The 27,860-nt window shown below is 35.5% G+C and overlaps 2 protein-coding genes across 5 annotated transcripts in view; one reads left to right on the top strand and one right to left on the bottom strand.

Moving 5' to 3' along the window:
• Positions 1-18,010, top strand: part of LOC146528180 (multidrug resistance protein homolog 49-like) — a 40,769-nt gene extending 22,759 nt beyond the window's left edge. The window contains exons 4-27 of the mRNA XM_085203972.1: positions 4,756-4,856; positions 5,128-5,299; positions 5,792-5,916; positions 6,126-6,321; positions 6,440-6,664; positions 6,947-7,133; positions 7,243-7,385; positions 7,914-8,063; positions 8,453-8,511; positions 8,746-8,880; positions 10,424-10,536; positions 10,854-10,942; positions 11,350-11,514; positions 11,906-12,088; positions 12,421-12,511; positions 12,789-12,901; positions 13,015-13,144; positions 13,518-13,710; positions 14,042-14,204; positions 14,590-14,784; positions 14,872-15,081; positions 15,538-15,684; positions 16,041-16,149; positions 16,391-18,010. Of these exons, the coding sequence (XP_085060098.1) occupies positions 4,756-4,856; positions 5,128-5,299; positions 5,792-5,916; positions 6,126-6,321; positions 6,440-6,664; positions 6,947-7,133; positions 7,243-7,385; positions 7,914-8,063; positions 8,453-8,511; positions 8,746-8,880; positions 10,424-10,536; positions 10,854-10,942; positions 11,350-11,514; positions 11,906-12,088; positions 12,421-12,511; positions 12,789-12,901; positions 13,015-13,144; positions 13,518-13,710; positions 14,042-14,204; positions 14,590-14,784; positions 14,872-15,081; positions 15,538-15,684; positions 16,041-16,149; positions 16,391-16,491 (3,495 nt within the window). The 3' untranslated portion in view covers positions 16,492-18,010. The remainder of the gene's footprint in view (positions 1-4,755; positions 4,857-5,127; positions 5,300-5,791; positions 5,917-6,125; positions 6,322-6,439; positions 6,665-6,946; positions 7,134-7,242; positions 7,386-7,913; positions 8,064-8,452; positions 8,512-8,745; positions 8,881-10,423; positions 10,537-10,853; positions 10,943-11,349; positions 11,515-11,905; positions 12,089-12,420; positions 12,512-12,788; positions 12,902-13,014; positions 13,145-13,517; positions 13,711-14,041; positions 14,205-14,589; positions 14,785-14,871; positions 15,082-15,537; positions 15,685-16,040; positions 16,150-16,390) is intronic.
• Positions 18,011-18,538: 528 nt separating this feature from the next.
• LOC146528179 (uncharacterized) lies at positions 18,539-27,692 on the bottom strand. 4 transcript variants are annotated; one of them, XM_085203978.1, is made up of 8 exons: positions 27,602-27,692; positions 27,250-27,464; positions 23,197-23,392; positions 22,958-23,093; positions 22,330-22,432; positions 21,896-22,012; positions 21,111-21,230; positions 18,539-20,150 (listed from the first exon to the last, which is right to left on the bottom strand). In XM_085203978.1, the coding sequence occupies exons 2-8, from the start codon at positions 27,425-27,427 to the stop codon at positions 20,020-20,022; spliced, it is 981 nt and encodes a 326-aa protein (XP_085060104.1). In that variant the 5' UTR covers positions 27,428-27,464; positions 27,602-27,692; the 3' UTR covers positions 18,539-20,019. The 4 variants fall into 4 exon arrangements, with proteins under 4 accessions (XP_085060104.1, XP_085060105.1, XP_085060106.1 ...); XM_085203979.1 differs by lacking the exon at positions 27,602-27,692 and having other exon boundaries at positions 27,194-27,392; XM_085203980.1 differs by lacking the exon at positions 27,602-27,692 and having other exon boundaries at positions 23,197-23,332; positions 27,194-27,392.
• Between the last annotated feature and the right edge of the window lie 168 nt (positions 27,693-27,860).

The raw sequence follows: 27,860 nt of genomic DNA, 5'->3' as shown, positions 1-27,860 counted from the left end.
TAATTTCACACTGTACCCCGTATATGGCCGGGTTGGCAGAGGGGAACTAGTGTATTAACAGTTAACGCTCAGTCCTCCATCTTCCCGCCAGAATTCGGGATATTGCGTGTTGAGTTTCGGGACTTAGCGCCGCGTTTTTAATACGAACTATGTCGAGAACATGAGCCTGTCGTGGTGCATCTCACTCGGAGGAATGAGTTATTTTCATTTAGTCGCTACTATAACAAGACAAAGGGCGGCGTTGAGTTCCGTTCCCACCTTGGGCAGTGCGTGGAGAACGATGAGTGTTAACACTAGATTACCCTGTGCTTACCCTACTATATCCGGGATACAGCGTGAAGCTCATAGAGTATTCTCCACTTATCTTTCATTTTATGTTGAGCTCAGTAAAGGCCGACGTAACACTTTCTAGGCGGAAAAATGAAAGTAGATTAAATGTATATAAACATTCCCACCAGTAGGAATCTTAGTTCTAATATAAAGAGTAAAAATGATTTTAGAATGCGTGCAGCGTCATGCTGTGTTGTGCGTATAACAGGGTAGGCAGAGTCCCTGGAGAACCTGGTGTAAAGACAGTTCAGTTTTCGCCCAATATTCGCCCTATATTTATTATATTTATGTTAAAAAGGGTGTAATGTGTAAGGGAGTACAATTCCATCTCAGTACTCTCAGCCAACCTCACCTGCACGTGGTGCACCCTGCCAAATAACGAACGAGGCTCTGGCGACCGACTAATGGCGGTATAACCATTCCACTTAGACGTAGCTAAATTTTAGATTGGTAACGGGCAGCAGCGTTACCGATGCGAGAAGTTACGTCCTGCGATCACCAACACGCATGCCCAGCGTGGTGATTACGGGCAACATCCTTAATGGCACAGTACAACCACAGACAAAGGCCCTCAGTTCCCGGTCGCTCCGCTATCCCAAGCCAACACCAACTGACTCTGGCTACGTATAACGGACGCACGCTACGGCTCGACGAACATCTAGCGCAGCTTGAGGAGCTGACCAATATAAAGTGGCACATCTTGGGTTTATTCGAAGTCCGACGAGAGGGGGAGGATATCATAACTTTAGAGTCAGGTCATCTTATGTACTTCAGAGAGGGATACCAACTATCCCAAGGCGGTGTGGGGTTTATGGTCCACAAGACTTTGTCTGACAACGTTATAGAAATATCAAGTGTGTTGACGAGGGTAGCGTACCCTGTGATTAGACTTACCAAAAGATATATTCTCAAGATAATTCAAGTATACGCACCGACTTCGACACACTCAGATAATGAAGTGGAAGAAATGTATGAAGACATCACAAAAGCCTTACATAGCAATCAAAAGGCCCACTTTAACGCTGTCATGGGGGACTTCAACGCCAAAGTGGGAGTACAACCTAACAAAGAATCGGTAGTAGGACCATATGGATTTGGAAGCAGGAATCACAGGGGGCAAATGCTCGTCAACTTCCTGGAGAAAGAGGGGCTGTTTGCAATGAACTCTTACTTTAAAAAACATCCTAAGCGGAGGTGGACGTGGCAAAGCCCTGACGCTGTGACACGAAGTGAGATAGACTACATTGTATCAGACAAAAGACAAATATTTAGGGATGTCTCCTTCATCACTAGGTTTAACACCGGAAGTGATCATCGTTTTGTACGTGGCACTCTAAATGTTCACTATAAACTCGAACGCCTACGTCTCATAAAATCTACACTTCGACCAAATCTGCTTCAAACTGTTGCTGGGTCTGAAACATTTCAGCTGAAACTGGAGAACCGATTTGCTGTCCTGGAAACTACAAGCGACGTTAACATTGACCATAAGCTAGACCAAGTGGTGGGAATTCTTCGTGATGAAGGGACAAAATTCTACCAGACGCAAAATTCTACTAAGAAATCCAAACTTTCGGGGGAATCTCTACGGCTAATGCAAAGGTGACGTGAAAATCCCAATGGCACTTCATCAAATTTGAATAAGCAAATGTCTAAGCTGGTAAGACGCGACCTCCGAAGCTCCAATACACGTTGTATAAAAGAAGCGATCGAGCAAAATCGGGGGTCAAAAGTCTTCGCTCGACGATTAGGCCGAAGTCATCTGACGAAGTTGACCACTTTTAATGGAAAAGTTGTCGCCTCCAAGCCGGAAATTCTTATGGAAATTGAGGATTTCTACGGTAAACTTTATGCTTCCCGTCCCAAGCCCGAATCGGGAGATCTCAGAGCCACTTTATCACGCCGCCTCACAGACAACTTGCCGGAGGTAACACAGGACGAAATTTCGATGGCCTTGGGGCAGCTTAAGAATAGAAAAGCTCCAGGAGAAGACGGAATAATGACGGAGTTACTAAAAGCAGGTGGAAAACCTATACTTACATGTCTCCAACGTATATTCAATTCCGTCTTGTTTTCGGGAAAAACTGCAAAGGCATGGAGCAACAGTATTGTCGTCTTGTTTTTCAAAAAGGACAAAACCCTATTGAAAAACTACCGACCAATTTCCTTGTTGAGCGATGTCTATAAGCTGTTTTCTAGGGTCATCACGAATCGTCTTGCGCGTAGACTTGATAAATTTCAACCTGCCGAACAAGCCGGATTTTGCAAAGGCTATAGTACCATAGACCATATTCACACGGCACGGCAGATTATACAGAAGACCGAAGAGTATAATCTTCCCTTGTGCCTAGCGTTTGTGGACTATGAGAAAGCCTTCGACACCATTGAAATCTGGTCTGTTCTTGAGTCCTTGCAACGATGCCAAGTCGATTGGCGATATATCAAAGTGTTGGGAAGCCTTTATAATGCAGCGACCGTCCAAGTACAGAATCAGCAGTCTAAGCTTATCCACCTGCATCGAGGAGTGAGACAAGGGGACGTAATTTCTCCCAAATTATTCACTAATGCATTGGAGGATATGTTCAAGACGCTGCACTGGAAAGGACGGGGCATAAACATAGATGGCAAATTTCTCTCACACTTGCGGTTTGCAGACGACATTGTCATTGCTGATACCGTGCAGGACCTGCAATATATGTTGAGCACCTTGGCTGAATCTTCTGCTCGCATCGGTCTTCGGATGAACTTGGATAAAACCAAGATAATGTTCAACGAACATGTAATTCTGGAACCGATTGCACTTCATGGAGTACCTCTCGAAGTTGTTCAGAAATATGTCTATCTTGGTCAAACTGCACAGTTAGGTAGAAACAACTTCGAGATGGAAGCTCGCAGAAGAATACAGCTTGGTTGGGCGGCATATGGGCAACTGCGTGATGTCTTTTCGTCATCAATACCGCAAAGTCTAAAGACGAAGGTCTTTAATGAGTGCGTCCTACCAGTTATGACATACGGAGCCGAGACGTGGACACTGACAGTGCGATTGGTCCACCAGCTTAAAGTCGCTCAGCGTGCTATGGAAAGGGCTATGCTTGGAATATCTCTGAAGGATCGAATTCAAAACGAAGTTATCCGACAGAGAACCAATGCTATCGACATAGCCCAAAGGATTCGCAGACTGAAGTGGCAATAGGCTGGTCACATTTGCCGCAGAACCGATGACCGTTGGGGTAAGCGCGTTCTACAGTGGAGACCACGCCTCGGCAAGCGTAATGTAGGACGTCCTCCAGCTAGATGGGGTGACGATAGTCGCAAAGTAGCGGGCAGCGGCTGGATGCGAAGAGCTGAAGATCGAGCTCAGTGGCGTGCCATTGGAGAGGCCTATGTCCAGCAGTGGACGAGGACAGGCTGATGATGATGATGATGATGATGATGATAAATATATCGTTTCATTATTGCATATTTTTTTATTTACCTACCCTTGAAGTAATTCCTTAAGAAATAGCAGGGTTGGCAGAGGAACCTTGTAACCTAGTGTTATGGTGCTTCGTTCCATTAACTTCCCGCCGAATTTTGGAGGTATAGTGCGTTGAGTGGCGAAACTCAATCATTCGGAAATAAAGAAGGCTGTTTAATTAATAACAGAGTGTCTTATCTCTAGGCTAGCTTCCCCCCGCCTGCCTATTGCCTTGTACAATGCAAGTCTATATTTATTATCAGTTTTCTACAAACATCCATAAGGTAATGACTTAACCAGTTTTTTTATCAATTTAACGCTAAAATTTAAACTTTAAATTTAAAACTGGATATTTTGTTGAATTAAACATTCCGCCGTTATTCATATCGCACCGCCAGCGACCTTCGAGATGTACAAATTATATTAATTACACATATATATACAGTTATATACATTTATCTATTATTTATTTTATGTATGTACAATCAATTAATTTTAAACGCAGCAATTTTTTATTAAGTATCATTGTTGCTATGGTATTATTACCAGGATGATGATCATCACCATCATCGTCGATAATGGTTAATCATCTCTCTATGGGTCTCATTTCTCCTTTTCCGACGCTTTACTCTGTTCCACCTTATTCACAACTGCTGTTTTATAATTATTAGAACCTTACATCTTAAATTTTTTGTTAGGTGGAAAATAAGATTTTTCAACGCTGCATTCCGTAGCATTCAACCTAAGAAGTTAAGGGATCTTGTTTTGATATATTGATGACTTATAGAATGTTAGGGTTGAAAACGCTACGGTCATGGGTTTGTTGCCTACTCGAAGGGGAGGTGGATTGTTTTCATTTCCTTGCTCTTGAGCGACGCGTGGGGAGTGGAGTGTCTTAACACTAGGTTACCTCTGCCTATACCTCACTATAACAAATAATTAAATATCATTTATTTATTTATTTTCAGATAACAAGACTGAGATGGAAGCTTTTAAGATCAGTATTGAGTCAAGAAACAGCATTTTTTGATACCAATACTACAATGAACTTCGCGTCTGCACTTACAGAGTAAGTTTTTTAATCTGTCTGCCCCGCACCCTGTACTGTAAACGCGACGTTCGTCAGTTCGATTTTCCCACTCAGGAGAATGAATTATTTCCATTTTTATGCTTTGGTAACAAAACAAAGCTCTACTATACCCAACAGGCTAGGGTATAAAATGAGTGGGGTACAAACTGTCTTAAGACTAGATGCTCTGCGTATCCTGCCAAACGGTATACAATGTGAAGCTATATCCCGTAATTTTTCTATAATTAAAAAGAATTTCCACTCTTCTCAGAGATATAGAGAAACTAAAAATGGGCGTCGGCCAGCATGTAGCAATGGCATCATATCTAATCGGCAGCGTGTTCACGGCGTCCGCCGTAGCTCTGGCGCACGGCTGGCAGTTGACTATGGCGGGACTGGCGGTCGTGCCGATCGCGTTGTTTGTGGCTGCTACCGTTGCTAAGGTAAGAGTTATCAAGGACGCCACCCTCAAACGAGGCATGAGGCATATCCACGTCCTAATTGACTCAAAACTTGACAATTTTTGGTATTCACGCATCGTCAGGGTTATGTTCTATAATTAGCGATACTGAACCGTGGAACTTGGTTGTAACAATTTTTACTAAAAAACCAAAACACATCATAAGCTGGTTCAAGCCGTAATTCACCCTGCAAGCTATATCTCGTACAAAGCAGTGTATGTAGAGGAACCTTGGGAAACTAGTGCTAAGACACACCATTCCTATTAAGACATTTCTATCCCCCACTTTCTGCTAAATTCTGGAGGCAATGCGTGTTGTGTGGCGGGACTCAACGCCACGGTTTACCTCGTTTAGAGAGCGAGAGAACGAAAATATCAAATATTTTATTTTCTCTAGTCGCGCAGTAGTTACAGTTGCACTCCAGCGCCACGAGTGGCTTCTTTTTTTTTAACTAATGTCAAATTGTTTATCCAGAATCAAACCCGTTGTTCAGCGGATGAAGTGGTATCATATGGAACAGCTGGTCGTATTGTGGAGCAAGCGCTGTCCGCCATAAGGACGGTCAGAGCTTACGCTGGAGAATACGTGGAGGTTGAGAAGTAAGTATTTCATTTGAATTATTGGGTTATGTTTATTTTTAATATTTGGAATAAAGCCAAAACGGAAGAGATATGCAGAGACAGTAGCGTTCGTTCGTCTCTGCTTACTTTGCTGTATGCAGGATACAAAATGCTTTTTATTAAATATATATTAATCTTTGGACAGTTTCGTGTCAGATTCTTAAATTTTTTTCTGTCTAACCTTCCAGATACTCAGAGGCTCTGATAAGTGCAATAGACGCGGCTAAACGCCGCTGCGCGTGGTCCGGCGCAGGCGCAGGTCTAGGATGGCTGTTGACATACAGTTTAAACGCAATAGTATTTGCATATGGCGCCGCGTTGGTCGTCAGCGATATGTCTTTAGATATTGAGGAGCGGGTTTATGATCCGGGTGTGCTTGTTACAGTAAGTTTACATGAAGTTAGAAGTAGGTACGATTCCCACTCAGGGGAATGAATATAACAGTTATGTGGTGTGAAGGTCAATAATATAATAAATATTAACCTCTTTCATAAATTTCCAGGTACTCTTCTGTACATTCATGGCAGCACAGAACATAGCAATGTGTAATCCTCATTTGGAAATCTTCTCCACTGCGAGAGGCGCGGCTAAATCACTCTTCAAGCTAATAGAGAGAACTTCCAAAATCAACGCTTTGACCGACTCGGGAATCAAACCTGACAAATTTAGAGGGGATATAGTGTTTGAAAATTTGTATTTCAATTATCCCTCTAGGCCTGATGTTAAGGTTGGTATGAAAAGATGTAAATAAATTCGTAGTCCAATGAGATCAGTCAGAGATCATTCTCCCTCCCTCTGGCTCGACAGCGCGTAGCGCATGGTTTCCGCTACTCTTCACATGGGGAACGGACGGACCTTGAAATATGCGGGTAGTTGCTTTCTTTAATATAAAATCCAAATAAGCGTAAGTGTAAATAGATTCCACAATCATTGCGTTTCCAGTCGGACGCTGTGCTACGACGACCTTATAAAATAAAAAAAAATATTGACTTATTTTCTTATATTCTAGGTTCTCCGAGGCCTAACTCTTCGGATTAACGCAGGAGAGACGGTAGCTCTAGTGGGGGGATCCGGATGTGGGAAGTCGACGTTACTGCAATTATTACAAAGAGCTTATGAACCAGATAGCGGAAATGTAACTGTTGATGGGGAGAAGTTGAACAGCTTACATTTGCATCATTTCAGACGGAGTATTGGTAGTTAACTTTTTTTGATTCTAGTAAGAATGTATTATAACAGTCAAGATTTTTGGGGTATTAAAAAGAAAATAAATGTTTATATATATTTTTGAATTATTTGAACCAGGTGTAGTAGGCCAGGAACCAGTACTCTTCAGCGGCACGATAAGAGAAAACATCACTTTAGGAGTCGACAATGCAACTGAACAAGAAATCATAGAGGCTGCCAAAACGGCTCATGCCCATCAGTTTATTATTAAACTAGCTAATGTAAGTACAAAGACAGCGTTAAGTTTCACCATTCATTATTTACAAATATATGATAAATATAAAATATAAATAATGAATTTAGCTACAATGCCTAAATAGTTTCCGTAAGCACTACTTCTTTGGAATAACTTTCCCACTAATGTAAAGAGGAAGTACGATGTTGAGTTACGTTGTTCAACATATAACATCTATTTTTGGTTCACTTTGTATCCCGCATATAGCAGTGCAGAGGTAACCTGGTAACCTAATGTTAAGACGCTCCGTTCACCATTAAAACACTTTCGTTCTCTACTTTCCACCGAATTATTTAGGCATAGTGTGTAAATTTTAAATATTCCAATGCCCCCCACCCAGGTGGACATTGAGCCAACAACCGTCTTGTTCACGTCTCGCTTGCTCAAGCTTGTGTTACTGCGCGACGACGTCCTCACGACTCGTGATCTGAAAAAATACTCCAAACTTTCAACCTACCTCAGATTAGTGATAAAAAAAGAATATTTTTATTGATCTTTTTTTTATATATTATAGGGCTACGACACTGAATTAGGGGAAAAAGGGGCCCAACTTTCAGGCGGTCAGAAACAAAGAGTCGCTATAGCGAGAGCTCTACTGAGGAAACCAGCAGTTTTACTTCTGGACGAACCAACCTCCGCATTGGATCCCGCTGCCGAGAAACAGGTTTTTAATATTTAATATTAATCCTAGTATAATGCTATCATAGTGGGATCGATTCCCACTTGGAGTTTTCCGCTCTGATCAAAGTACGATATTAGACACTGCCGATAGTCACGGTCCCGGTTCTTTTAAAGGAGTCGAAAGTAGAAAAATGGGAAACATAAGATCCGCACTTTGATGATAAAAAAATATAATTATGTTGATGAGAGTCAGTGTTGGTTGAAGCATTGGAACCTAGTATTAAGACACCCTTTTCCTACTTTCCGTCGAATTCTGGAGGCATTGCGTGTTGAGTGGCGGAACTGAACGCCGCTAATGACGATGGTGGTTAATATAAATGTGTAAATATTATATACTTATAGTCATTTATAAATTTAATATTATGTTTATAGGTTCAAGCCGCGCTGGACGAAGCTAGTGTGGGAAGAACTACTCTAGTTGTATCTCATAGGTAAGTCTTACTGCGCCAGACAGACACCTAGAAACATTAATTAGTCTTTAACTGATATAAAATAACGTAATAACATTTTATCGGAGGAATCGAAACTCACCGCCGTACTTTGTATTGTTAGCAGACAGAGGAGCTGAGAATAAATGATTCCCCGAACGGAAATTGAACCCACAACTGTCGCATTGAAAGTCCAATATATAAGCACACGCACACATACTTTTTTATTGTTTCCAGGCTCTCCACAATAGTGAATGCGTCGAGGATTGTATACATAGAACAAGGTTCGGTTCTCGAGCAGGGCACGCACCAACAACTGGTGGAAAAGAAGGGAGCTTATTGGAGACTGTTGCAAGATGATTTGACTCATAGGTAAGAAATTTTATGTAAAAAAAAATCCGTCGTGGCACAGCGGCACAAGGATGTGACTGTAACGCGATGTTTATGGGTTCAGTATCCACTCGAGGAACTGAAAATATTTATTTTACACTAACACTAGGTTCCCTCTGCCAACCCTGCTGTCTGCGAATACATCAGAAGGCAAAGTCACAGACTAGCAAGCTCATATTAAGTACTAGCGGCCCGCTCGCGGTTACACCCGCGTGAACTATGTTATTATTAATTTCTGTCTCCATGACTACGTCCTAGTGACGTCTATGCAAAATTTGAGACTCCTAGCATTTGTAGTAACGAAGTTTCATACAAACTTTTGACTCCAAAAACAACCCCTTAGAAGTCGAATATTGCAAATTCCCATCTTAGCGAGCACCTACGTCCTATAAGTAACTCCTATGCAACATTTGAGATTCCGAGCACATGTAGTTTCTGAGATTTCGTGATGAGTGAGTGACCTTTCGATTTTATATACAGGGTGTCCCAGGAGTCAACGATAAAACGAAACCAGGTGATAGACCAAGTCGTGACAGTTATGAGAAAAATATAAAAAAAAATCTTTGTCATGTATTTTTCATATTATATTGATTTTAAAAAGTATCGGAAAAACCGACACCCTGTGATGGTTTTTCAAGTCCCAGGACTACAAATATTACTCTTTCTTAATTTTTTTTTCTGTAATGTAATCATGAGTAACCCTTCTGTGAATTACAGTTTAAGATTGAAAAATACCTGCATCAGTTTTCAATAAAATATCGTGTTTTTGCCAAACATTAAATTTAAAATATTTACTACACCCAACTTTAACCGACTGTACTATAAAAAAAATGTACTACACTGTTTTTGCAAGTAACTTTAAAAGTTGGCGCATTTAATCTGGATTCCGAAATGGTACAACACTTCCTGGATTACTTCTTTGTTGAAGAGAGAAAAATCGAAATACACGATAATCGGGATGACGTTCAACGTTTTGGTGTCTTTTCCGATACATTCTAGATGCAGCATTAGCATTACATAACCATTCTCCATGAATGAAATGCATATTGGCAATGTGTCAAAGACCGAGTATATGGCCCGCGAGAGCCCGGACTCGACCACTATCCTGATAAGTCCTGGGCCAGCCCCAAAGCGGAAAAGGTATGGACGGTTTCCTGCGATCACAGACCACACCAGTGACCTCTTGCCTAGCCCAGGTAACGCTTATCCGACCATGGAGATCGTGATCGATGCCTCCAGACTCGTGCAAAGGGGCTCCAACTTAGTGTCGCTTTTTCCGATATTTTTTAAAATCAATATAATATGAAAAATACATGATAAAGATTTTTTTTATATTTTTCTCATAACTGTCATGACTTGGTCTATCACCTGGTTTCGTTTTATCGTTGACTCCTGGGACACCCTTTATATAGATAAGTATACATAATATTTAAAAAGGATAAAAAACAGATACTCGGAACTGAATGTGTATCAACACTTCCTTCTCCTCGCTTACCGCATTATAAACGTATTGTCAATATTTCAGGGGAATGTCTACCACAGTACCAGAATCTGAAGATGAAGATGATGAAGTAGTAGAAAGTGAAGCGGCGGACAAGTTGCGACGTGTGAGACGCAACAGCAGCATATGTTCTAGAGGTAAACTACTTGTAAAAGACTAGCGACCGGCGCGCGCCGCCTAAACTTATTGTCATATTATAGCCAAATTATACGAAATGCTACAATGATTTTAGCCATTTTGTTATTCTGATATAATAAACTCAATTTCTATAAAGTATCATCTAAATCCGTTCAATAGTTCTCTGAGTGAAAATGGAACCAATCCGTCCTCACCTTTCCGCTATATAGTAGGATAGGCCACTGTGCCACTATTGCTTCAATGTATCTTATACATATAAATGTTGATAGTTATTTACCTTCAAAATATTATTCATATGTGTGTTTATTTATTTCAGAGTCTTTCGTGAGAGACAGTTTCATGAGAGGCAGTAGGCGGCTGGGCTCTATGCAGACTCCCGTACATGCACCAACAGTAGTAGAAGAGGTCACATATTTTTTAGTTTCTATTATACTTTTATTAATCCACTCTCTTTTACTAGCTTTTATCCGCAGCAGCTGCGTGGTAAAATGGTAACCACAACTCGTTGCTTCCAGATGTCCAGATGTTCCGTGCCTTACCTTTTCCTGCCTATCTTTTGGTTATAATATTTTATAACAAAAAATTAAGAGAGACAATACAGTGTGTTACATCGAAACCTCGTTAACTCTCTAACCTACCTCGTAATATGGGCTATGCAAAAAATAAAAAGATTTTTTCAATTTGTATCAATTGGTACTAACTTAACGCTTTCAACCTAACAAACTCTTCAGCTTTATAATATTGATGATGATTATGACTAAATAGATGGTATAGAAAATAGGTAGATAATCCTTCAATTCTCGTTATTGTAGGAACCAGAACAACTTCCTGAAGAGAAGGAACTAGATGTCTCCACCTGGCAACTCCTGAAGCTGAACAGCAACGAGTGGCCTCTGTTAGCTGGCGGTGGGGTTGCGTCTTTGATCATTGGTGCCACTATGCCTGTGTTTGCTCTGCTATTCTCTAAGTTGTATGGGGTAAGTTACTCTTTTATTTTGGATGAAATTATGTTTTTATTTTTCATTTAATATAATTTGAAAGACCGTCGTGGCCTAGCTGCATGGCGTCTGACTGCAAGCATAGTTGTAGGCTCGATCCCATTTGAATGAATTGCTTACATTTGGTTTACTTCAGAATTCGGCAGAAAGAGAGGAACGGAGTGTCTTAACACTGGGTTTCCTCTGTCTACCCTTCTGTGTGCGGGATACAGCGTGAAGCTGAAGCTTATATTTTTCTATTGTGGCAAGAGAAAGCACGGCTGTTGAGTTTCGGCACTCAACACCCAATGCCTCCAGAATTCAGCTGTAAGTAAGCAGAGGACATGAAGGATACAGAGTAAAGCTAATTAAACTAAATCATCCATTTCAGATGTTCTCATGGCCGGACCAGGAACAAATATTGCATTATTCGCAATTCTACGCGGGCATGTTCGCCCTGGCCGCCTTCACCAGCGGTATAGTCACGTTCCTGCAAGCCTGGCTGTTTGGACTGGCCGGTACTAAGCTGACGAACAGATTGAGAGTTATGACGTTCCAGAATTATTTGGTGCAGGTGAGCCTTTATTGAAGATTTTAGTGTGTTTTGTTATTTATTAAAATTTATAAATATCTTTTAGTTGTTACTTATGTGAATTTTGGTAAATATGCTTGTTTATTCCCAGATATTTCCCCGCCCTGGTACACAAAGCGCGATGTTAAGATCCGGCTGCTTACCCTGATGGCTTATACTGGTGATGATGATGGCCACTAGGCTTACCTGATTCATAAAGCAGCGAGAAACAAAAGATTATTTCCTTAAAACTTTGTATTTTATTGTCCTCCTGACAATTCATCACCTATGGAGATGATAAGAACTATTATTTAATTATTTTTCAATCCTTTTAGGAGCAAGGCTGGTTCGATATACCAACTAATTCAGTGGGCGCGTTATGTGCGAGACTGTCTTCAGACTGTGCCGCCGTACAGGGTGCTACTGGTGTGTATAGAAAATAAAATAAAGCGCGGTGTTATATTCCGCTCAATAACGCAATATTTATAAAATGACTGAAAGTAGAGATTAATGACCCAACTTTGACCACTGTTTGCATTGAAAATGAGCCACTAATCAATTTTTATTTTGAATATATGCTCTTGACAGTAACTCTGAAAAAACTGTCATATTTTAAAGAAATAAAGTCTTTGAGTGGGTTTAGTTTAGACCCCACAACATGTCATAGTTCAGTGTCACAGTCGCACGCTTACACGCATTACAGGCACTCGACTAGGCACGATGCTACAAGGCATCAGTACCATGCTGTTGGGGGTCGGTCTCGCGATGGCGTACTCTTGGAAGATGACGCTCGTCAGCCTTTTGAGTGTACCTTGTGTAAGTACTAGAAAACATTTTCCTCAATTAACATTTTATATTGGTATAAAATGACATCCATATAAACTCAAAAAAGCTAAACAAATACAATATTTGATTTATAATTAATTCAGGTTATTGGAGGTATATGCTTAGAGGGTTGGATCACTAAGAAATCTGAAGTGAAAGAGCGACGCGCGATCGAAAGCGCCTCGCGACTTGCCACTGAAGCGGTGTTAAATGTACGCACTGTACACAGCTTGGGTAAGTCATTTTGTTTTCTTATAAAAACTAAGCTTAATATTATTGTTACAAATAAGTATATATTATACTAATATGTAGAGACACTTGAAATTTGATTGTGAAACTAATTTTGAAAAAATTAATTCTATATATTCATAAATTTTCATAATATACACCTCCACAACACACACGTATTTATGCGTTGAATTTATTTCACGATTTAGGTCCATACTTATTTCAAACTTCCTATTCATTACTACTATTTAATATTGGTTTATCCGAATGCTTAAATGCAACGATTACTCTGGTTAATCCGATTTGTACACTATTTTGCATATTTTCTTGGACTACAGTCTGAGATAATCATTTACTAATTAGTAATTCAACAATCCAGGTGTAGAACACGCCATACTAAATCGCTATGCTAAAGCGTTAGAGGATGCCCAGAAGCACAACAACACACGCTACATACGCGGCCCCGTGTACGGCCTGTGCCTGTGCGCGCCCACGCTGGGGTACGCGGTGTCGCTGGCGTACGGCGGGTATCTGATAGCGAGAGAGGATATGCCCTATGAATATGCTATATTGTGAGTACAATCGTATAGCTCATTTAGAAATACCCGGTCTTATTATTATGTTTTTAATCTACGGTCAATGACAGAAAGACACAGACAAGTGGGCCGGTGGCTAAGCAGAGGGATCCTGGGAATCTATTGCTAAGACACTTTGATCCCAATAAGAAATGTATGTCCCCCCACTTTTCACCGAACGCCGTACTGTGCCTCGTCACCGTCACAGAGCGAGCAAATGGAAATATGAAATACCTACTTCATTTCCCTGTTGCATTTACAGTCTCACACTTGAGCCTCTGCGCCTGGACTGTCCCCATTTTTACTACTATTTTTCTCTGTCCTCCAGGGTATCAGAAGCCCTGATCTACGGAGCATGGATGTTAGCTGAAGCCCTGTCTTTTGCGCCCAACTTCGCGGCCGCAAGACGTTCCGGAGCGAGAATAATACGAGCTCTAGAAAGAACACCTCTCGTTCAGACTGAATCGAGTGCTGTTGAAGATGCTTCATGGGTGAGATAATTTCAAAAATGTATTATAATATACATACTATAAGTTCGACTCTCCGTTCTCTTTCGCTACTTCTCTTTAGCTAGGGGATAAAGCGTGATTTGTCACTATAATTATAAATATAAAAACCTTTTGGTGCCGAGTGACAACTGACAGAATACGGAAACCTTTTAATATTTTTCACTACACGTAAGGTTTCTTAAAATATATTTTTCAATTTTAAGGTCTATTGCATTAACGTCTTATATGTATTGCTAGTTAAAGATCACTTATCCAAGACAATTTTATTATTGATCCTGGGTAATACTCATTATGAGAATTAAAAAATGTTCTTACAATTAATGTAATTTAAAAACTAGCATTTTAAATATGTTGTCTTCTTTATTAGAAAGCGTCAGGCAAGCTGAGCTTCAAGGACATCCACTTCCATTACCCAACGAGACCTAATGTACCAGTACTAAAGGGATTGAACATGGAATTACCTCCTGGAAAAACTTTAGCATTAGTTGGTCCATCTGGATGTGGAAAGTCTACAATTATGCATTTATTATTGAGAAGTTATGACCCTGTGAAGGGAGTTGTGGTAAAATCTTGCTCCTAATTTCGCACAAAAATAAATATCACTTAAAATCATGCCCAAAAATCTTATACATTCTAATTATATTTTCAGAAACTCGACGACCGTGACATAAAGCGTAACTTAACGCTGCTAAACCTTAGATCTCAGCTAGGCCTCGTACAACAAGAACCAGTTATGTTCGAGAGATCTATCAAAGATAATATAGCGTACGGAGATAACTCACGCCACGTCACCATGGACGAGATCGTGGACGCTGCGAAGATGGCTAATGTTCATAGCTTTGTATCTAGCTTGCCTTTGGTAAGATTTTAATTGATTTACGGTTTATCCTGCATATAACAGGGTAAGCAAACAAGACACTCCATCCTCCGCCTTCCTCCTCAATTTAAGATATAGCGTGTTGAGGGCAGGACTCAATGCGAAGCTTTAGCTTATCAGAGAGATGAAATAAGTATTTTTGGTTCTCCGCTTCGGAAAGTTGACAGTCACTGCAGACTGACACCAAGACCTCTGGTATTTGAAATGAAGTGGGAGCCAGTATTTATTTTTATTTCTATATTTCTTATCAGCTAAGAGCTATATAATTATTACTTTCAGTCTAAAGTATTTTTATTAATTCATTTCTATTATATTATTTATTTTAAAAATTAAAAAATAAACAGCGTTAATAGTATATATTTAATAAAAACGTTATAAATTAATTAACAAATATAATGCAATAATAGTCAAAATAATATTTCTAATCTTCTTTTCCAGGGCTACGACACAATCCTAGAAGCCGGTAGCGCAGCCCTATCTGGGGGTCAGAAACAAAGGGTGGCTATTGCAAGAGCCCTATTGAGGAACCCAAGAGTACTTTTGTTGGATGAAGCTACTTCAGCTTTAGATACTGCTAGTGAAAAGGTGAATTTATATATATTTTTATTTATTTATTATATAATAACTTACGTTTCTGTTAATTTCATAGTTGTAGGGTAATTCATACTGAATTCAAATTTAATTTATTTTTTGTACTTTATGATTTTTCCCTCAAAGTATAATAGAGTACGCAGAGGTTAAACCTAGTGTTAATACAATACGTTCGCCATTCACCACCCAATTTTCGGGACGAGCTGGTAATGCAGTGGTGGCCACACTAGTCTTACCAAAGCTGGGAAATAAAAATAACAACTCTCGCTAATTTATTCATACAAAATTTCAATAAATCTGAAATACATACTATATAAATATAAAAACAAAAATGTAATATATTTTACCAGGTTGTACAAAACGCCCTGGAGACGGCTTCCAAAGACAGAACGACTGTGATCATAGCGCACCGCCTTGCCACCGTGCGACACGCCGACGTCATATGTGTCGTAGATAGAGGTAATGTAAAACTAACTTATTAATAAGTAAATTATACTAAATTGTAGGAAAATATTACTAAATATTTGATAAATATTATTGACTAGGGGTTATTATAATTAAATACTGAGTCAGTTTTACTAAGAAGTAAGAGTTCGGTTCCAGTAAGTAATACTTCTTAAATAATTACTTTCTTTTGAGGATTCTCTTTTCTTCATCGTTTATTTAATGAAATTAAATAAGTAAATATATTTTCTTCCAGGTGTTATAGCAGAGAGTGGTTCACATGATGAATTAGTTAGAAAACGAGGCTTATACTACGAACTGTTGCAACAACAAGGAACAGTGGATACACATTCATAACATTAAAATATGTTATTATAATATATACCTATATGTTTATATTTAAAATGAAAATATTTTCATTTTAATTAGACGAAATATTAGATAGTATTTTAAAGTGGAGAACGAAGTGTCTTGCTAAGCTAAGGTTCCCTCTGCCTATCCTGCTATCTGCGGGATACAATGTAACGATAGGTACTAATCTCAGGAACTACTAGTTCCGATATAAAAATATTTTATATTGAATATAATAATAATGAAAATAATCCATTTACAGAAAGGATAGAGAGATAAGATAAGATAAGAATAATATTTAGATTTTTTCTCTTCAGCACTAAAGCAACGATACGCCCATTGTTAGATTTGTTAACATATTAAAATACTGTATAGAAAATTTAATTAACTACCAATGTTAAAAAAACTGTAGAAAAATGTTGAACTGAAAGTGTTTAACTTTTTGTACATTATATTGGACGTAGCGGGACTCGAACCCGCGCGTCTTGGAGCACCTAATCTACAAGAATCTACAAGGCCTCCAAAATTACATAAATCGAAGAGGCGGTGGTTGAAATCCCGCCGTGTTTTATCATCTTTTTTAAAACCTATTTTTAAAAAAAAATGTGGTAAAAAAAATGTACCTTGTTGTCCATAACGCTTGGACATATTACTACAAGGCTTCCAATACCGTTATTTAAATTTTTAAATAAACTTTTAATATGAAATCGGTATACAAAGTTTGGTTATGAAATGAAGCTATAATTATGTGTTCAGCTTATTTTTTAGTTAATAATTATATTTAAGTGATATACAACATACATATATTATATGTATGTAATAATACAAAATTCATAAATTTGTAAAAAAACGAAATCCATTTCGAAATACTTGTTATACTACCACGTCTTTTTAAAGATTAATTGTCAATTAAAAATTAATTGGCAGCTCTGAGTGATTCTATGTATATAAATTTACATTACGTACATATATAAAAAAAAACAGCGAGCGAGAAACAGCTTAGAAAAAAAATGTAGTAGCTATCATTTTAAGATTTTTTTAGTTAGTAAATTTAATTTACTCTTGCCATATATAATTTTGGTATAATATATTTTAATAATAAAAAAAAACCGACTTCAAACTTCTGTCAACGGCGAAGAAAAAGAAATAAATACCTATATTTCACGAACTTGGAAAGTTAAATAGATCATCTTAGTAAAATACTATGTAATTCCAACAATATCCCATACATATCAAACATAAACACGGAGGTTTATTTAAGTCGGTTAATAATATATGTGTTTGAAATACAGTATTTAAGTATTAGTTCTACTTTTATGCAAAATAAATAAAAAATCTGTCAAAATATAACTATGAAATATTTCTTGGTATCACAAGTAGTAGAAAAAGCACATTTTTTAAAACTCGGAATAAAGAGAAAATAGAGTAAGTTATTGACTGTGATTGTAAATTTTAGTTTTAAGAATTTATTGTGATAAATTTAAATAAATATAAATATGTAAATTTTAATTAATTTAAAGAAATATTCAGTTTTGTTATTTTTTTTAATTTAACCGTTATGTTGGGCAATCGTGTCGCAGTGTCTGAGTGTAAACGCGATGGTTGTAGCTTCGATTCATTCAGTCGTACAGACAGGTACAGAGACACAAAGTGTGACTGTAAGCTGTCAAGCCCACACTTGATCCCCACTCGAGATAAAAATATAAATGCCTACTGTGTGCCTACTGTGTGCCTACTGTGTGCCTACTGTGTGCCTACTGTGTGCCGTGTGCATACAGCGTGGGATATAGCGTGAGACAAAACGCCACGTTGAGTTCCCCCACTCTTGAATTGAATTTGAGCAGAATTTGTGTGGAACGTGGAGAAGGGATTACTTATTTTGAAATATTTTTAAGGAAAATAAAAGGTCGTGACAGACGGACAAACGGACAACAAAATTATCCTATAATAGTTCCATTTTTACCTTTTGGGATACGGAACGGAACTCTAAAAAATTAAATCTCTAAAAATATAACATATTGTGAACAAATTCAGGGTCGAAAGATAAACACTATAACTTCCAAATGATTTTTATTCAACAATAATAATTATTTAAACTAAGTTAGTTTCTTTAAGATGTTTCTTTATGTCGCTCTTGTAACAAGACGCCGCGCGGCTGTGGCAGTGTGGCATACAACACATAACATATGCGGTCAACAATGGCGACCTGGAGATTATATTACTAGATTTGTATGTAAAAAGAATACCAAATTTAACAGGAGTTAAATTTAATACCTACTAAAATATTGTCCTCAAATAATCTAAATCGAGTTCAAACAACAATTTCAACTTAAAACAACATCCAATTATTGTATTGCTCATATTCTAACTATTTATAGAATTATCTGGGATTTTTTTTATAACTTACAACTACATGTAATATAGAACCCATATTTCATCTGTCAAGGCTATTTTTTATAAGGCCGCTATATTTTTTTAAATGACTAGGCATTATAGTACGTTCAAAGAGTCTTGACTGCCCTAGAATTAGGACTTTCTGAACTTGAAAATCAAAAATGAGAAAAATATCAAAATCAAATGTGTGAAGCCTGTGACTGTGCTATACTTATATATCATATAACTATCATAATATAATATAAATATATAATTATACATCAATTAAAGAGACTTTGTTGTACTTTTAAAATATAAGTGGACCTAAATAAAAATATGGAGAGCTTCAAATTTTGTTCAAAAAGACAATAAGAAAATATTTTTTAAGATTTAGAATTATTTTCGACTAATTCCTATTTTCTAAGTAAAAGAGCATCTTTATTTTGAAATTAGTACGTATAAAATAAATTAATTAGTTTACATTACACATTTACTTAAAGTAAAAAATGATAACGTCTTGTTATATATAACGTCTTAGAATATTATTACGGATGATTAGACGACCTCAGCTCAACGTGGTCATTCATTGATGGGTTTCAATATTTTTCATATATTTTTTCTTATTTTGACAATTATTTTGATTCTATCTAATTTCTATATTTTAAGTATATGTGATAAAAAATATTTAACTTTCAAATCAACAATATGAAGTTATTATTTAAATATTATTACATTTACAAAGAGAAGGTGCTAGTAACAAGTGACGTCATAACTTATTTCTATGTTAATTTTACGAAAGAAACTGCAATTTATTTTTGCACATTAGACCTTTTTTACTTAATCTAATTTTAAAGTAATAATATTAACTATTTTTACTTTTATTGCCTGAAAATAATCAAAAATTATTTAATACTAAAGATATGAAAGTTTATTAAATTATACAAAAATAAACATAGATATCATAATTTTAAATGTATAATTATTTACATATTAAACTAATATCAAGTATTAAGATTAAGATCAAGGATTAAGATTACAAACTTTAATTATTCGTAATAACTTATTTTATTATATTTCTCTATATTCAAGCTACCATCACCTACAGTCTACACAACCCATTAGTTTGTACTCAATCAACAAAGGTAATTAACGGAATAGATCCTATGTTGGCAATTCGTTGTTTTCCTTACAATCGGATGTTACAGCGGCGAGCAACAACGCTTGCGCCGGCGCTATGAAGACGGCGGGCAGGCGCGCGAGGCCAGACGCACAAACCGAATGAGACATCCATTCTGTGTACAACGGACATTTATAAATATTATTTTAAAGCAAACTACGGAAACGTTTATTCACACATTTTCTGTTCTTTTATATATAGTTTATACTATTTTTTATGGTTCTGATTTAAACTACAGATTCTGTGTTACTAAGATTATGCTGTTTATCTGTCTATCTGTCACCGTATATGTCAGGCTGTATTTTATAAGCCGTAATAGTTAGACAAATTAAATTTTCACTTATGATGTATTTCTGTTGGGGCAATACTAAATAAAACTAATATTTAAGGAATGCTATATAAATTAATTTTTAACAAAAAGAAAAACCGACTTCTACCAACGAACTAAAAAGTGAAAAATAATTATATAAAGATTTTATAATTTTGAAGTCGGTGTCAAACTAATACAAGCAAAACTACTACCTTTTTTACCAAAAATAACAAACTTTCTCAATTTTCACCGGATTCCATAATCGGAACCTAACCAAACTTTCACCAAATCCTTGAAGTGCATCCTTTCAAATAAAAAAATAATTATCAAAATCGGTTAGCGCGACATTGAGTTATTCGGCTATTTGTCGCGCACATACCTAATGCAAAATTTAAGACTTATGTGATTTTTTCATAGATACCATTGTCAGATATGGACCAAAAAAATGGGATCATTCAGTAAGCTTCACCTTTCAAATAAAAAAAAATTTTCAAAATCGGTTCACCCAGTCAAAAGTTATGAGGTAACAAACATAAAAAAAAAGAAATAAAAAAAAAATACAGTCGAATTAAATTCAGTATCCTAAGAAGGGATCGCATTTCCACAGCATTCACCTTTTATGCAGCTAAGGCGCCGTTAACCCTGTTACCGGCAGCAATACGCCTCTCCACATCCATCTCGTATCTCCCATCTCTACTGAACATACTACACCGCGGAGGGCGGAGTAACAAATAGATATATATATATATATATATATATACTTACCAATATGAGTAGATTTAGGTGTAGCAATTAATAATAACACCTCCGCCTCGCTCGTGGTCAACCATCCACACTTTACGTATAAATAACTAGACGCTGCGACCGTTGATAACCAACTTATTACTAAAATAAAATAGAATAAATACGTTTTATAGTTAGTTACATTTACAGTTAGTTACATTTACGTGTGCTTGTGCCTCTGCGCCACGACTCATGCCTGGCCTCATGGCCATGATTACATTAGCTTAAAAAAACGATAATTTTTAATAACAAAAGTAAAGTAGTAGTTTATTATTTTTAAACATAACCACACTAAGAAAAAATTAACCGTCTTTTAATATACGTACACTCTACTGGTACAAATGATTGATGACCTGTATAATAAATTGCAAGTGAAAGCTAATTTCAAACTACCCTTAAAGTGTTTCCTTTGCAATAAAAAGAATCATCGAAATTGGTTGGCGTAACATTGAGTTATTCATCCGATTATCACGTTCATACTTAATGCAAATTTAAAATATGTGATTTTCTCGTGGATAACATTATCAAACATGGACTAAATTAAATTAAACGGGAAAAAACGAGAAAAGTTAAGCAGAATCATCGCAATCGGTTCACCTAGTCAAAATCTCTGAGGTAACAACCAAAAAAAAACAGTCGAATTCATAACTTCCTCATTTTACAAAAGTCAATTAAAAATGAGAAGAAAGTAATGTCTTAACACTAAATTCTACTTGTGTAAACCTCAAAATACAGCAAAGATTAATTACAGAAATCTACTAACTTACCTAAAAACAATGTAGCCATTACATCTATAACGTATAAACTACCCTCAGCTTCCGTTAACAAATTACAACACTCTGTATATAATACTATAAGAGCGGATATTTTTGTACTTTTCGTATCTGAAAGATTAAAAGATTTTTTTACTTGCAGGTGGTAGGTTCAAAACCAAAAACAGAAGTAGTTTTATTTAATATAAATGTGCTTAATTTATTACTATTAGAAAAATCGTGAGGCCAAAGATGATTATGGATTCGATTCCCACATTTACCGTTTACCGGTTTTTTCTACGTACAATTTTTTTTCCTATTTAATACAATACAAGTACGTACTTCTAAAAAAAACCCCTTTTAAATAACATATTTTTATCTTACACATGCATGTACATTGCACACGTTATCACGTCACACAAAAAATGTATGTTTTCTTAAACACTTACCTATTTCAGCCTTATGCGATAAAGAGCCAAAAGCAAATGGTATAACTGAAGTCCCAACAGTTACTACAAAACTAGTAGACGTCGGTAAAGGTATACGTCCACACTAGAAATGAAAATATTTAATTGTTCAAAATAGTTTAGTTACATTTTGTTGGGAATAAAAGTGTCTTCATGGCAACAGAGCGTCTTAGGTTCCCAGGTGTCTTCTGAACATAGCGCGGTGTTAGCATTTGCCACCTGAGAGATTACCGAAAATCAAGCGGAACACATAAAAAAATGTTACTAGTACAACGCTGTCCTGTTTTTTTGTGAAGTAGATAGTGAGAAGCACTGTGACACATCGATCTTAGTTTTCCACTGTTATACGACATATTGCATTTGTTGGACCAAAACTGTCATATGGCACTTGATAGCTACTTAATTTCATAATGCTAGGTTAACCAGAAGTACCCTACTAATTTTGATTTCCTTGATATCTCCAAGAGTTCCTGAGATATAGGATGTTAACAGACAGATAAGCAGACAGACAGACCGCGGAGTTATCCTATAAGGGTTACTTTTTCCTTAAAAAGTACGAACTCCTTATTAAGTGTACACCAAATAAGAATAAATATAATTGTATACTTACAAAGAAAAGATGGGGAAATGGTGAAAATATAAAAGATATTGCATAATTTATCGCCGCTATAGACGGTGTTATACCATCTTTACTGAATGACAGTGGTAACCACGCGCAAGGCCGCGCTATAGATGCCAAAATTGCACTAAAATATAAAAATAGATAAATATTATAAAGATCAATCTATATATCAATAAATCAGTGCAAAGCACAAATATATAATATAAAACAATGGATAAGCAACATACCCCTCGATGACCCTCCTATCCAACGCCATAGCCAACGCGTTAACCGAAACCACAGACAAGCCCAACCCTATAACATGCGCATGTAGTACTGTCAACATGTACAACCGAGTCCGACATGTATGTATGCGGGTTCGACCTGCGGTATAATATATATAAGAGAGAGGAAGATATACTATGTATTGAGTGTGGAAGAGACCTGCAAATAAATAAATAAGCATTATTATTTAAACTATTAACTTCTCTCTCTAAATTTGACTGTTCTCTGTTTAATGTAAATTTTTAGACAAACTCCGTATTAAAAAGCGGAAGCTCATATGTTTCTTAATAATAATAATAAAGCCTTTTATTTACCGTTGCCACAGTTACAAACTTAATGCTAATTTAATATAGTTTACTTTCTAATTTATTTATTTTATCTACACTATACTATTATTTATTTTATCTACAATATTACTAATAATATTTAAGTATATGTTATAAGGAGATATATATATTATATTTTTACATATTCTAATTTTTACATTAGCGTTGATTAATTGTTTCTTTTACTAATTACTTTATAATACACACTTTACTACACTAATTACTTGATACTATTCATTTACTTAATTTTTTTTTTTTTTTTCTTTTTAGTTAACTTTTATTTTAATTTTATTTATAAAATATTTTATTTTCTTATTTAAATTTTTCTAAATTATTTATTAAATATAACTAATTTAGTAGTATAATATCAGGCAAGGTCCCCAGACTGGGTATAGGCCTCCTCCAAAGGTATACACTTTTTTTCCATGCAGTGCCGTTTGCTTTCAGTTGGTAACATTATTATGTTGCTATATCTAATGTAAGTCTTATATAATAATCTAATCTAATGATCAAAGTCTTTTTATTTTTATTATTATTTTTTCTTTTCATAGCTTTTTATCCTTTGGAGGGTTTTGGTCGTACTCTTCCGCGGTGACCAGCCGAATTGGAAGATCTTTTGTTTTAATTTTGTTTTTTTTTTTTTATATCTTCTTTTCTTATTAGTTTTACTATGGAGGAGGTGCTTGATTGCTATGCTTGTTTGTTTTATTATTATTCTTATTTGTAGGATTAATTACAAAATTTAATTTTCCTTGTTTTATAACTCCTTCTGAAAGACTGTTTGATGGTTTAGGTGGTACATCCTTTTGTTGTATTTTGTTCTTTTTATTTATTTGTATGTTTTTCTCTATATTGGTTATAGTAGCATTTTCAGGTGATGTAGGTAATTTACGCTTAGAATTATTTTTCCATACAATAAGTCGATCATATTTAATTACAGCTATGTTTCCTTTATCTCTTTCTAATTGTAATTGTTGTTGTAGTTCTCTTCTTTTCTCCAGTATCTGTTTTGGATAATCTTCTTTGATGTAATACTGCGTACCTTTTAACTCCCTCTTTTGTTTCATTATTTTTATTTTTGTTCCTAGAGTTGAGAGAGTAACTACTATTGGTCGTGTTCTTTCATCTTTCTTTCCTATTTTTTTGACTTCTTGAATGTCGGCATAATTTAGTTTTACAGAGAGATATTGCTCCAACCAGTTGATTACGTTTCTTTCTAGGCTCTCGTATGTTTCATCGTTGTTTTCTATACCGAAAATAACCACATTATTTTTTCTTGTCTGTCTTTCTAAGGCTTGAATCTTTTTTTCTTGATTTTCCATTCTATCTTTCAGATTTTCGTAGTGTTTTCCTATTAATGAAAATTTCTCTTCAAATATTCTAGTCATACTGAGAGTTACTTGTTCAGTAATAATTCTTCCCGTTTCTCTGATTTCTTGTTTTTGATCGTTCAGTTCTATTGTAATTTTTTTAAGAGCGTTTAAGATTTCTTCCATGATTCTAAAGTGTTATTGTTTTGTGTTAATACAGGTAGTGGCCTCTGTTGTCGTCTTTTAGCAGATAACTTTAATATTTATTGATATATATATATATATATATATATATATATATATATATATATATTTATTTATTTAGAAGTCCTGCCCTATCGTGGTCAGTGGAAGAAGCACTGATTGATTTTCTTTAACAGATCTATGTATTTACGCCTGTTATCCGCTAGATGGAGTCTTACGGTCGTGTCGCAGTTCCCTATCGAAATGACTTGATTTTTTTTTCTTTTTTAATAAACTCCTAGATTAATCGTCCTTACAATTTATATTGTAATTTGTAGCAGATATAGGCAAACTGGAACAATAAATCTGTCCAAGAACTGCGTTCACTTCACCATAAATTTTTAGTGTCTAAGCTATGACAAACACAACCGTCTTTCGACCGTTAACACTGTCACCGGTACTTTTTTCACTGTTTTTGCACTTATATGTTCTTAATCGCCGACACTTTACACTTTTCAAGTTCTTTTATAGTCCATGGATATATTCCAACACTATTTATTGCAATTTTTACAGTAATTAAATAAATAACCAAAATTATTCACAGAGCTGATGTTAACCGTGGCACAGCAGCGCCCCTCCCTTAATAGACTGTTTCTTAATAGACTGACAAAATTCAAATTCAAATACAAAATATTCTTTATTGAAATAGGCAATTATTATAAGCACTTTTGAATCGTCGAATGACCATATGAACAAAAAGCGACCAAAGTTGAATTTAACAGATTTAAACTATAATTAGCCATACTTCGTCTGTGATAAAGACTACCGTATAATGTACATGTAATACTGTCAACATGAGTCTGACATGCATGTACTATGTATTAAGTGTATGACACCTAGAAATTAATTAATAAATATTTTTAGGTAGCCAAAGAATTGTCTAGTGAAGACTAATTTATTTTCCACAAAGTGTTGGAACACTGTGATGGAGCATTGGAGCCCAAAGTCACACTTTGTCTTGCCAAAAGAGTGGAAAGAGTATAATTAAATTGTACAATCATTTCCGAGTTGGTGGAAGCCACAACTATCACATTTTGGATTTGTCTGTTAAATTTCTTAATATTTATTTTGTTTATGTTCGCATTTTACATGTATTTAAATGAATGATATGATATTTAATTTAGTACCCAATAAACTAGCGACAAACACAATAAAAGTATTGAAATAAATGTCAGTATAACAACCTGGACAATATTATAGTATTTCACTCTTACCCAAAAAGCCTTAAGTAAGCTTAAAAGTAATTCAAAGATTTTTATATATCAGATTACATTTTTCACTTCACCATTTAAAAATCAAGTATTTAATAGTATGTTTGTAATTAATAAAACTTTTTAATACTTTTTTTAAGAAATTTGAATAAAACATGCCAGAAAAAGGTGTTGTAACTAATAGTGCATTATTATTTTTTTGTTATATAAAAAAATCTTGTTACAGCTAAGTATACTTAATAAGCTGCATCTATTTAGTTAGCTAGAACTATTTTGTATAATAATGTTATCTAGTGAGGTAAGTATGAAAATGATTAAATTTTAAATTATTACTTTTAATTTAATATTTAAAAACTAGAAATGCTACTGAATAACTTGTAATAAAAATACTATATATATACACACAATGTAACATATAGCAGGGTAGACGCTCAGTTAAGAAACTCTGTTCCTCACTTACTCCTACAGTCTTCAAGACACTGCATATTGAATGGCAAAACTCAATGGTGCTCTTTGACTGTTTAGCACAGCAAGGAAATTATAACAATTCATTACCCTGAGTGATAATCAAACCCACAACCCAGCCCTCAAATTTTAAGTAGTGTTTTTAATTAATAATGAATTTAAGAAACCTAATATTACTAAAAGCAAAATGTAAAAGACAAATTCGATTATCATTTATCATCTAAGATAATTGAAAGCTTATTTTCTATTAATTTTACTGTATACATTATTATTTAATTTACACAATTGATTATCTCTCATTGATTTATCAAAGTTAATTTATAATTTTATGTTATAAAACTAAACTAAATAACAATGTATACACAAAACCTAAAACTAGAATTTATAAGTGATTTAAATAATTACATGATTGAATGAGTGCAATGCTGTCTAATAATCTAATTTAACATGCATGTAGTTGCCTCCGGAAGCTCCATAATGTGATGTTAGGACCGCTAGCGCTACTGAAATAAGCACTCCTAGGATCATCCATCGTTTTTTTATTTCTTCCCAAAAATCCACTTCAAAATTGGTTTTTTTTATTATATTATTCTCTTTTTTTATATATAACACTTGTGTTGATCCATTTGTACACTCCATAATATAATATTCATGAAATATTATTCAATAGAGTTATCTGTAATTAATTATTTATATAAGAATAATTGTACAGTTTTTATTATTGATTCCATGAGAATATATTTTGGACGGAAATATATTAGATTTTCTATTTATTATTGTAGAAAAAGCTTAATCAATGCTTTAAATGATTACCAAGGAACATATTATACTAGATGGTTACTATTTAAACTACCGCGCATCTGCATCTGCATTGCCGTGAATGACAAGTTTCCTGAATGACGTCATTGTAACGTTTCATTTTATGTAATAAAGAAGTATAGTACATGTCCAAAATATATTTCAAATCCATATATATTCATTTTATAATATTTTAATGACTATTTACGTTATGTAATGACTTTTTTGTATTTGATATATGACTAGTAAAAGAGCATGTTTTAATTTTTCACTT

The sequence above is a fragment of the Heliconius melpomene genome, chromosome 20 (assembly GCF_056956725.1).
Source record: "Heliconius melpomene rosina isolate 202511_hmr_F chromosome 20, ASM5695672v1, whole genome shotgun sequence".
Lineage (NCBI taxonomy): Eukaryota > Metazoa > Arthropoda > Insecta > Lepidoptera > Nymphalidae > Heliconius > Heliconius melpomene.
This window is presented reverse-complemented; position numbering and strand designations above follow the sequence as displayed.

Excerpts from the sequence above, each read along its gene's own strand:
- LOC146528179 (XM_085203978.1), bottom strand. The coding sequence starts at position 27,427 with ATGGAGTGTACAAATGGATCAACACAAGTGTTATATATAAAAAAAGAG. Across the intron at positions 23,094-23,196 it reads GATAGGAGGGTCATCGAGGG|TGCAATTTTGGCATCTATAG; the intron begins GTATGTTGCTTA and ends TTTATATTTTAG. Across the intron at positions 21,231-21,895 it reads AATGGCTACATTGTTTTTAG|TAATAAGTTGGTTATCAACG; the intron begins GTAAGTTAGTAG and ends ATTTTATTTTAG.